Source organism: Ambystoma mexicanum, chromosome 8 (assembly GCF_040938575.1).
Source record: "Ambystoma mexicanum isolate Mex_15411 chromosome 8, UKY_AmexF1_1, whole genome shotgun sequence".
In the NCBI taxonomy this organism is placed as follows: Eukaryota; Metazoa; Chordata; class Amphibia; order Caudata; family Ambystomatidae; genus Ambystoma; species Ambystoma mexicanum.
In genome coordinates, this window is record NC_090929.1 from 117,107,178 (window position 1) to 117,119,546 (window position 12,369).

General features: G+C 41.0%; 1 protein-coding gene across 1 annotated transcript in view; it reads left to right on the forward strand.

Moving 5' to 3' along the window:
• The window catches only part of NR6A1 (nuclear receptor subfamily 6 group A member 1), a 1,456,199-nt gene that overhangs the window by 330,981 nt on the left and 1,112,849 nt on the right, over positions 1 to 12,369 (forward strand). The window contains exon 2 of the mRNA XM_069609446.1: positions 2,237 to 2,281. Coding sequence (XP_069465547.1) covers positions 2,237 to 2,281 — 45 coding nt within the window. The remainder of the gene's footprint in view (positions 1 to 2,236; positions 2,282 to 12,369) is intronic.

The window sequence follows — 12,369 nt, forward strand, 5'->3', positions numbered from 1 at the left end:
GGTTTTTCTTCCTTGGTGACGGTGTATATGCCCAGATGTCAGTGCCTTGCTTGCTACACCTAGGGAGTCAATCAGCACAGTTCCATGTGTTCATATCCCTGCAAAAATATCGCCATCCAAAAATATTGCCATATTTATGTGGCGAGATAAAGCCATGGAACCTGCGGGGGACACCCCTATAACCCCCATAATTTCTTTTAATGGAGCGCGACACACCCACGCAACCCCCGTCCCAATAACCCGATAAATTATCCCCACTAATATCACCTATGGCCTTACTCCACGACCATATATATGCTGATATTATTGGTGGGGATAATATTACCTGATACCATCAGCGCTTCCATGTGTAAATATCCCCGCAAAAAATATCGCCATACAAATATATTGCCATATTTATGTGGCGAGATAAAGCCATGGAACCTGCGGGAGACACCACCACAACCCCCATATTTTTTTTTTAATGGAGCACTTCACTGAGTTAGTCCAGCAAGGCCCTACCTGACAGTGTCAATGCTGGGGTGGTGAATATGTACTCTTCTCAGCTCTTCTCAAGCATACTTACCAATAGGGGGGGGTTCTTATCTAAATAGAAGACACATCAAAATGATGTAAGCCTGTACCTCTCTGTATGACTTTGGAAGAAGGTAAACAATTGTGTTGAACAGTGCATATGTAAAATGTTAATAATGAATTGACGAAGCAAGGCGGCACATAATAACTGTGGACTTAATGTCATCACACCTCATACAATCTGCCAAAGACTTTGCAGGGAGAAAATGTTTATTCAATTCCTTTTTATGATGTGATTTCTATGGTTTTAATTCTTACATGTATTTTAATGTATAAAGATCTTATATTTTGTGTACGGTTGCTTGGTGACCATGACCAAAATCACAATACATTTTAAAAAAGGATGCATTTTTGTGTCAATGCCTAGCCTGCACTGCATAATTTGCACTGTAAGTACTGGCTTGAAAGCATAACAATGTCCGAGTATTATCAAAATCTGTACGCAAAGAGAGGAATATCGTGTGTTGTGTGGGTCTTCGTTGGAAACTATGATGAAACTCCAGGGTGTTTGGTTATTTATCCTCCCATTGAATACCCAGGGCCACTAATGTGGGATACTACCAGGGACGGGGGCGGGCAGGAGAATGTTTCCACCACCCCAATAAACATTTACCTCTCAGAAATGTAATCATGAACACCTAGAAAATAACCTAAGATGTTACTGGCAAAGTTTAGAAGATGAACACATTTTAAACCTAAAGTTGTATTTAGATATTTCCTGCAGATTGCAATCGTAACCAGCAATTTCACAAGCATCCTGATCAGATGTAGTCTTGCGGTTAAGTGTCTAACCCCTGTCCTTAACGACATGGGTTTCAATCCAGGCTTCTGCACCTTTTAAAGCAGTAAGCAGTCCAACGCACTAAACCAATAGAGTACAAACATTGATTTTGTCCGGATCCAAAAAGACATTTTTTTGCCAGATCCTGGAAAATGTACCCCAATGCAACTACCCTGTTTAGGCTTCGCCTTCATTCACATCTAGTAGGTAATGGGGCTGCCTGATTGCATACCTTGCCCATGCAGATAAACATTGCTGGAGCCGAGCGGATGTGTCTACTGGGAAGAACAGGTGGAGTGGTGAACCGATTAGGCTTTCTATTGTGGGAATTCTGCCAGACAGCATGGGGGAAGCGTTGGGCTTTTTTTTTGTTTGCGAGTTCCTCCAATGCGGTGTACAGACCTGTTTGGAAAATGGAACTAAAGAGTCCACGTTTTTAGTGGCCATTGCCTTGATTGCACTCCAAATAGGTTAGCTCAGTGGGTCAATCGCTCAAATGAACTTGGAAATCGTATGGATTCTCAGCTCTTGGAATCCAACACTTGGATGCTTAAGAGACCGGACACCGTAGATGCTACACTATTCACGCATTGACTGTCATGCTTACGGTCTCTGCAGCCATGCTTTCTTCAGCACTCGCCTCTGATACTTACTATCCTGTTACTATATACCTGCGACTATTATATAGAAGGAACATAATGCTCGTTTCCAGAAAGACTTCACAAAAGGCCCATTCTGTAGCCTTTGAATAGCGTTGCATTCTGTATTTTCGAGGCTGCTTTTGAATATCCTACGACTCGCTGTCACTTAATGAATGTTTTGTGTGGCAAGGCTAGGCTTGGAACATGCTTTTATTTATAACTGTTGTCGGTTTTTTTCTAGGCCTGTATAAAGACTGCACAGCACAAGGACATGAGCATGCCACAGGTAAGGCCCAAAGTCGTGTGCTAAAATGTTCCCAATGCTTATGCCGAAACCTGTATTTGCAAGCTATGGTAGAGTTTGGTTGTATTATTTATGTAGCAACAAATGTGTGATCCGAGGGCCACTTCGAAGCGTAGATCTAGTATATAGCCGACTATTTCATTGGTTTCCTTTTTGTATCGGGGATTTTTGCATTGTGCGGTTTGCTGGCTGGGGGAGGAAGGGTTGTGGGTGACAGTAGCTGCGTTTATGTATAGATAAAGTGGAATCGCCTTATACACATTCTTCGGACGCACAGGTTGACTAAATATTGCTTGGTTACAACCGCGAAACCTGCCTCAGGACCCGTAGGCGCAAGCGGAAATGGCCTATGACATGGCCATGTTTAGGTCATTCCGCTTGATTCAGACATTCAGAAGACACGCACTTCTTGGAGGCTAGGATGCAGGTGGCAGCGATGTCTGAATCAAGTGAAATAGCCTAAAGGCAGCTGACTGTTTAAGGATGCACGGGTTGGCGCGTTCAGTGCTCATTAATACTCGAGGCTGAGCGATACATATTCCACCTTAAGACACCGCTATGCTAGGGTCCGAGCTGTACTCCTATTGAATGACTGCATAGTAGACCCTTTGCAACGGATGATAAATCCCCATGGCCATCGGCTTGAGCATCATAAGACTGTCGGTTGCAAGCACTGCTGTTATTCTCAGGATGCCACTGGTATGTTCCCATAGTAAATCTGCATTGCTCTTCAGAATGACAGAGTGGACCTGCATGATCACTGCCTGTAGTTCATTTAACACCTTAGCACAAGTAATGGGTGTGGCATACATGTACTGAGAAGCTTTGGTCTGCTGTGCATTGAGAGGATCTGTTTTGTAAGTGTTTGCAAAGCGCAGCAATGCACATGTTACAAGCCTGGTATGGGATTGGTGATGAGGGATGGTGTACTGTAGACATCATATTGTCCTTGCGTCCCACTTTAACTGCTTTTAAGTTCTTTCTAAGCAGCTCCCAACAAGGTGATTTGCCCCGGATAATTAATTTTTTTTCCATTTATGTGTTTCAGTTGTAATACAACTTTTTCAAATATACTTTGTAATGAATTATTCTCATCTTAATCAGTTATCATGCATGTTCGTAAAAAGGTATTCTACGCAAAATCTCAAAATAAACAGAAAAAGAAAACTTCTAAGATCATATTTACACATTACTTACACACACAAATTGATCTCAATTAACATTTTGAAACATTTAAAACAATCCTGTAGAAGCTTTCATTCTTTACTGTTCTTCTATTTTAAATTCTTTCTACCAGGCCTATTTTGTTAGATGGCATATTGTTGCTATGTTTAGAGATGCCTGTTGGGCGATGAAAAGCATTTCCCTCATAGCGCGGGAGGACAGAATTGTAAAGTCACCAAAACATTTAAAGAACACCTCTCTCCTGACTTTTTAGATTAGTACATTTGAGGATGTGTTTCAGGGTTTCCGCCTTTTGTGGGCTCTTAGAAAATTGACATGAGGGATCTCTATCCCTTTTCATTCTTCGAGCTGAAGGGCCTTTGCTGGCAACAGAAAATCTGAGACTAATTATATTGTCTCTGTATTGCTGGTTAGGAAATTTCATTAGATATAATGGTAATATATTTACCTTTTTTCTTTCAAGAAATGCTCCTGAGTCAAACACTTTATATTTCTTACATTCTGTCCATGTCTCATTCCAGTCACAATACTATAATTTGAGTTTAGCTTTTTCTGGTTTGGAAGTTAGCATTTCTTTATCAATATCGGCTCTCTTCATTGTCATACAACAGTCATGTTTCCATGCTTCTAAAGGTTTGTTCATATTTAGTGCTAGTTCCAAGGCTGGTAATATTGAGGTAGGGAAGCGATGGTTCCTTGGGCTTTAGGTATACAACATCAGAACGTTCCAGTCTACTACAGCTTTTAATGAGATCAGCCCTAATTCATACCTTATGTCTTGAATGGTGAAGGATCTCGGAATTGGTAATCATTTTTTCCAGAACGCTCCCTCTACAACATTCCAGTCGGGACGGCCTCCTGAGAGCTTTGTGTGTCCGCCATATGTTATGGCCGGAATTACTTTCCCCTTGTAAAACTTTATCACAGGTGCATATGAGAATTTACCATATTTCTTCTGTATTAACTTCACTTGTGATGACAAAGAGTGCATCTTGTCTCTTATGTCATTTTTATATGGTATTTCAGCTTTAGCGTTATTTACAATTTGACCCAGGTATTTATATTGATCTTCAATTTCTATTTTATCATTCCCTGCCATTCATTTAAACAATTTTAATGACTTTTTCCTGCGGTGTTGCCATTTCTTGATTTTTGATTTATTAATGTTGACTGTTAGCATGTATTCCTCAGCATACATGGACTTTGAAGTTGTCTTTGAAGCCCTTTTGGCATACGAGCAATAAGTACCAGGTCATCTGCATAGAATAAATAAGGTATTACATAGTGCCCCTAATGCCCCAATTTCGGCGGAAAAGCTCAAGATGAATGAATAGTATTTCAGGTCTTTGATATAAAAGTTTAACAATGTTGCTGCAAATATGCAGCCTTGTTTTAGGCCTCGATTCGTTGGTATTGGCTGGGATAAGAGACCATTATGTGTGAGTTTCATCTGTAAGGTGGTATTTGAGTAAAATTGTTGAAGGGTTTATAGAATGTATTTGGGACACCCCGCTGATCGTTTTTGCCACAGCTTTTTCCTTGAAATTGAATCCAAAGCGACTCAAAGTCAGTCAAGGCCAGGAATGTTGGTTATCTGTCTCTGTCTGCTTCTTGAGAGCTGTTAAAGTTAATAAATTTATCGAGGTCCCCAATCCTGCTACGAATCCTGATTGATGGGGATCGGCTAAATTATTAGACACTATCCGTTTATTTAAGTCTTTCAAGAGAAGCCTGGCAAATAACTTACCTGGGATGTCCATGAGTGCTATAGACGATAGTTCTCCGGGAGAGTCCTGTCCCCCCTTTTTAAAGATTGGGACAAAGATTGATTTTTTTTGCACGTGTCTGGTATTTTCTGTGACATTTGTGTTCTCGAAAATAGGATAAACAAGATTTCTGATCATTCGTCTGGATTGGCTTTGAGAACTGCATTAGAGAACCTGTCAGGGCCGGGTGCTCTAGATGTGCTCAACTTTTGTATTAATTTAATGTCAAGTAAGTCAAATCGTTATTCTCAAAGATCTGTACTGAATGTCGGTAAAGCTGTAAAGTCTGTCAGAATATGTGTGTGTAGAAGGATGCTCGCGTTGATTCTGAAATAGTTTAACATCAGTGGCGCTGCTGTTTTGTTATGGGCGTCATTTAAAAGTTTCCAGATTGGAGAACTCTATTTAGTTGTTAGTGCCAAAAGCATACATTCGTTATCTTCTTGTATCTTTTCGGCTTTTAGTTTAACGCAACTCTATTTGGAGCATACATCACTGGCAGTCATATTACGAGCATCTATCAGAGTTTTTTCTATCGCTCTCAGGTTTTTTTTCCGCATTTTGAATAGTTTTATCAAATGGGTATTTACGTTTGTAAGTCACACGCATTCCCTTCTGTTTATGTGCTACAAATATCATAAGTTTGTGTGTATTCTGGTGACTTTTCATTGAGGGTGTGGTTATCCCCGAGTCTTGAGTTTTTCTATCAGCTGCTGTAGTTTTGGAGTCGTTCATTTGATTCTGTTTGCTCCTTGTGATATGCTTTAAATGATCTCTAAAATATTGCGGGGAGAGTGATGGAGTTCTTTCCCATGACGTCTCGAGTATATTATGATATATTTCTGTGATTTTCATCACTTTAAAGTTGAATACAGCTGGAATAGCATGTGCCGATACAAACACATAATCTAAAATTGAACCATGACTTCCTCTCTTCCATGTTAAAGATTCTGTTCTTTCATTAAATTTAACCATCTTTTGGTTTTTACTTTCACCAAGTTGTTCTTTTGGGTAAAGCAGGAGATGTTTAAGTCTCTGGCTACGATAACTGTATATCTTTTATGTTCATTTGCAACTAGGTCTAACAACTGAATGTGGTAGGTAAAGAATTAATCATCTTCCATTGATGCCGGGATCCAGTAGATGTTTACGATAGCAATGCGTGCCAATAGAGGGTTGCATGGATCTGAAAGTATTCGTTTTGCTAACTGTATACACAGATGGGGTGAGGCCCATGGGATTAGATTCCCTTTTATTTCTTTTTTTTTAAAAGGCAATCAATAGACCTGCCATGGGTCTTCCTCTTAGCTGTTTAATTGCTGGAATGCCAAGTATTTTGATAGTTGGGCCATATAGAATAGTCAGTAAGCCATGTTTCTTTTAGTATAATCATGTCACATGTCGCTAAATATTCAGATTTGTTCGTCTACGAGGTGGGTAAACCCTCTAGTATTCCACACGGCCATCCTATACATCAAGGGGAGACTCGCCTGGCATTACTGATTTGATGTATGTCCTCCCAGAGTATTTCTAAGCCAAGCCCAAGAAGTGGGACGGTGTGATTTCTTCTTTTTTTTTTTTTTTTTCTCCTTTAGGGTACAGGGATTTAATTTGTCTTGCTCATCTGATTGAGTTTCCTTTCATCATTAGTATTATGGGCGTTTTAGTCGATCTTAGAGACCATCTGTTTTTCGTGCGCCCGATGAGCGAGATGCGGTTTTTCGTGTCGACCTCGGAGTGTCATTTTGGCCTGGGATGGTCAAAATAAAACCTTTTTGTACTAAGGATTTTCTTTCTTGCAAGATTGTATCCCTCACTATTTGGGAGGGAATTGTCAGAATAACAGTGTCCATTTTCCGACATTTTAGGAATTGGATGGCATCTGTCTCGTGTATCTACTCTTTCTAGTTTTTTAGCGTGTTGAATGCCGCAAGTATGGTCGTTCTGTTTGGGAACGTGTCGCCTCTTTTTCTGCCTTTCATCTATACCATCAGTGTATGTTGATCATGAGTCACAGCTCTTTTGTCTGGATGCAAGTGGGAAAGCAGGCATTCTTTTAGTTTTAAATATGATTTCCTATGTTCCTGGCTATTTGTTGAGGGCCTGACTTTGGGTTTTTTGGGCAAGATTTCTTGCCGTCCTAAGCGTAAACTGACCACTTTGTCCATCTCGGTCACTATTTCTGCCTTCAATTTTTAGGCTCACAGGGTTCTAACTTACTATGTTTTGCAATCAGTTCTTTTTACTAGTGTAATGAAAACCTCTTTAGCTTTTTCCTTATAATTCACTTTCGGCAAGGGCTCATGTGCAATTGATGACTAATAGTACCAGTTGTTCATCATTGATGTCCCGAAAAGAGTTGAGATCGAGTAAGAGGAACAGTTTAGTAATGTAAGCGATATTCAATCAACACTACAGCTAAGTCAATGCCTAGTCTGGGATGCTGAGGAAAACCCTTATTGATGTATTTTTATGTCCAGTTCAGTACTCTTAGAATCCCCCTGGCCCCACTGAGCCAAGAAGTAGGTTTGTTTTGCAAATTAAAAGGTTTATTTGAAAATTAACAAGATATGTATCACAATTTTATAATAAATTAATAATTGATATCACACTTATGGATATAATGTTGATCAACAATGGGTAATCTGGCACTAGCACACTTCTTTACAATCAATGAGGAGTTAGGATAGGATGGATAAGGTAGCAAAAATACTTTTATGGTTTCAAGGGAAAAGCAATGAGGAATAAAATGCAGTACAGAAATACTTGATATGATTTTAGCAAAAAATAAGATAATCACTTTTTCTCTGGCAATTCACCCCCCCCCCCCCTCCTATGCAATGTAAGAGATGGAAAGAGGAGCACACAGTTCTCAGGAATGCAATCAAATACAATACGAAATTCAGTTCCCCCCCAGCAAGCTTAGAGGAAAACAGGTAGAAGTTTGAAACACAGGCCCCAAAATGCTTTGAATGTGATGACAATGAAGTGAGAAATGTGCTAAAAATGCTTTTAATTTCTTATAGGGGATTCAGGGTAGTTGATAGATACTTTGAATCAGTTCAGGATCACTTTAGCAATGCTCTATGAATGATTGTCAGGTTGCACACGAATTTCAGCAAGCAAAGCAAGGACAAATATTTTTACACATGGCTGAAATTGAGCAAAATGTCAAATCGCAGCAAATTTAGTCGCGTCCGTCGAGCGCAATCACGGAGGCACTATAAGGAGTAGGAAGTCCGTTCTAGGCTCGTTGGAAAGCTTAGAATCTTAGCTTTAAGGTGGCAGTTAAAACTCGCTCCGGAGAGACGGCCGATTTAATAAAGGTAGTTTTTTCGGATTTTAAATTTTAAAGCTCAGAATGACAGTTCTCAGTTTTAAAGATGACAGAAGGACACGATTCTAGGAGGCAGTTCTAATAGGCTAAAATAGTTTGAATTGGATTATTTTAACTAAGAGATTGGTTCTGCACAGTTCTGCTAGGTACTCACAATATAAATTTGAAATAGGCCTTGTCACGGATCTGGTCAACACGTCCAGCGGCGGTTCTCTCTGCTCGGCGGGTCAATCAGGCACCGGTTCTGCTCACAGCGATCCGGATCTCTGGTTCTGCTCACAGCGGTCTGGGTCTGGTCTGCAGTTCCGGCAAAAGTCCTTGGCAAAGTATTCAAACAGCTCGCCCAGCTGTTGAATAGTTTGGTTAGGTTTGCTGGATTCTGAAGGACTGCTGAGAATACTTTTGCTTGCAGTGAGCCTTCTAGGTTCAAAGTTCTGTAGTATGTGGGTCTCTGGTTCTGGTCTCTGTCTGGATGGGATGTCGGCCGTCAAAATGCTCAGCAGAAATGGAAAATGAATCTCTCTACCTGTCCCAGCAGTCTCTCTTTATGTGTTTTGGAAATGGGTGTGTGCCTAGCATCACTAAGCCTGCCCCTCTCTTGGTTTGATAGGTCAATAGATTCTTTGGTCCCTGATTTGGGAAGGGATAGTGTCAGAGTGATGTCATTTTTATGGCCTCCAGAAAGAACACTCCCCTGCCATCTTTACACACGTCTATTTCTGATCCAAATACATATCTCCCAGATACACAATTTGGTGCAATTACATGTACACATTACACATTGCTTAAGGTAGTCTCTGTTCCGACTCTGGCGTTTCTAGGAGCTTGCATTCAAAAATGGCAACTTATTTTAGATTTTAGTGGGTTTTGCAACATTGCTTTTTCATCAAAAATTATACAAATGTACACCCTCCTTCTCCACACATTCCAGATATTTACTAGGTTTCTAGCATAAACCCGTTGTCTGTAATATCAATAAATAGCGGGGTTTGGTCCTAGAACACCGTAGAAATTGGAGTTTGGACTCAAATCGTGAGGGCATTTTTCATACTAAGAATCTCAAAGTTGTACATTCCTGTCATTTGGTTACAATAAGTTATAAATGTTTCTATAAAATATATATTTGCTGCAAATAGGAATCCACACTCCAGTCTGGCCCGCCCCTTGAAGCTGGGTGGGTCAGGGATGACATGTCTCTCCTTGCTGGCAGAGGGCTGTTGACAGGAAACACTCAAAATTAACATACCCCATTCAACTGAAAGGGGCTATTGTCTCTCTCTCCTCCAGGCTGAAGGGGAAACCCCCTCCCCCTTCCTCTCACTCAGAAGGGCCATGTGATATCCTGCCTCCTGTTGTGAGTCTCTGGGGTGTTAAGAGTTCTCAGCCTCTTGGCCTCTGGGAACAGCAGGTGGCTAAGATTTTTTAATTAACCAACAGGCTCTGAAATCCAGTTGACTCAGGTCCCTTTGTCAGCCGGTTCTCCTGTCAGAGTTTAGACCGCTAGCACCACCTTGTGGAATTTGTCGGTACTGCATCCATTTTTGGGATCTGTCTTGAATTACTGCATTTCAATAGAGTGGTCTATTGCTTGATAGAATAGGACCCTTGCTTAACATTGTTTTGATGGCATCCTTACAGTAGAGTGGTGATGTGGAACCCCCCACAAGAATGTTGCATCTTTGGAGTGGTCTTGTGCCAACTGCGCAGTTCTCCTGGACTCTGGGATGGAATGATGGGCAGCAGCAGCTCATCCCCACATCTACCCAGTCTATTGATTCAGCATGGGTCAAAACCCTTCACAGTAAGGACTCAAGATCATTGCTATTTTCAGCTCGTGCAATTTGCGGTAGTTGGGAATCCAATGGGGAGTCGTTTTTATTCTTTTATATATTTTTTTCCCTTTAGATGGTATGGTTAAGGCGTTGAAAAAGGCTTTACTATTAGTTTTCGGTGTTTTTACTGATGCATCTTGATTTTTAGATTTTCTTTCCCTTACCTGAGGGAGATTAAGTTGTTTTTCCCTTTTTTAGTAGGCCTTTGCTTTTTCTTTTTTTTTTCCCCCGGAGGATTTGGTTGCAGACTTCATAATCATGGGATTGTGGAACTTCTGACATCTCACACCCCGCTTCCAGCGGAATCATTATCTCGACAACTGAGGGCTGTGTTTGCGTATTACAACTGATGTCATTTCCATCAACCTCCATGGGAACCTTAAAGTCCTCATTTGCAACGCCCACCCCAGGAATAGCCGCTGGAGCTGCCTTATCAGGTTGATTCACCAGAGAGGTCATAAGTGTGAATTCGCTTTTTGATCATTTATGAGCCTGTTGTTCCTTTGTGAAAACCGTTATTAGATCTACTTTCGCTTTAATGGTGACTAGTAATAATCAGTGTTTCTGTTTTTTTTTTAATCAATTGCCTCATATCGTTTAATTAGAGTGTAAATGCTGTTTAGAGCTGTGATAGTAGACTCCTAATTTACCACTTGTAGTTGTGGCAGCCCAAAGGATGGTCTGAGTGTTGGCTTCGCAAATGATATAATCGACACAATAGATGAATTTATGATGGAACTGGGTGAGTCTGGATATAGGATTGGTGATTCAGACACATTTAAGGTTTTAGGATGCGTGCCTTAATTTGGGGTTCTGGTATTGTCTTCCCTGTATCTGATGTTGGACTTCTGGGTTTCTCTTGCTTCTAGTTGTTTCCTTGCCACATTTAAGGTGATGTCCACTGACTGACGCATGCTTGTCTTTTGGTGATCTGTTTCCCGAAAGTGGCATAAAGCTACCATCCCTGCCTTTTTGACGTGGGGGTTTAGTAGGTTCTTTGCGTCTTTCAATCGCTGTGTGCATTAATACTTTAGAGTAGAGGATTGGAATGTCTGAAGCGTCTGTCCTGTGCAAGTTCACTCGATGAAGGCGAGGAGTTAAAAGTGGATTATAATTTAATAGCATCTGGGTGCTTGACGGCGCCATTAAAAACCAAGCTGGTAATTGTGTGGATTGCGCACACAGTTCCTCATCGGTTATATACACATCCGACGTCTCTGATATTGTTGCGGGTGGTATAGCTGTAGTCAAATGCTGCGTCGCAAGGTCTTTCAGCATAACTGGTTCAAAAGGCACCGTTGATGGTACACAGTAAATCCTGATGTCGGCACCAAATGATTTAGAACGGTGGCTTGTGCTCTTCCCTCTTGTTGTGCTTTTATCCAGGGGAAAGGACACCACCGATGATTGATGTGTATTGAGGGTACATTCCTATAATGTTGCTGGGGCTACGATAGGCTGCATTTTTGATTTCAAAGTATATCATTCCATGGTTCGATTGTACGTTTACACTAAATAGTTTCTATGGGTAAAACGTAATTCCAACTTACCCACCAGAAGGTCTAACGGGAGGCCAAGTAAGGTAGAGGCGGCTCAGCGGAACAGCACTCTCCAAGCACTCACATGGTGCGCACACGTGATTGCGCACGGGTACGTGTATTTGTAGTGCGAGCTGGATGTTGGGGGCGTAGCTTACTCTGCCCCTGTAAAATTAGGAAAATAATGTTCAAACTACTATTGTAACAGGCTGGTGTATATAGAGATGAGTATTCAAATTACCAGCAGTAATGAAGTCACAGTAGGGTCGCAATTTGTCTAATTGGAGATGATTCTGTCAGAGTCCTCCAGCTGAACAGCACTCTCCACGCACTCACACAATGCGCCAGAATAATTCATTTTATCAAACGACAAAAACAATAATTTAGGTTGTTTATCCTGGACTGCCAGCGA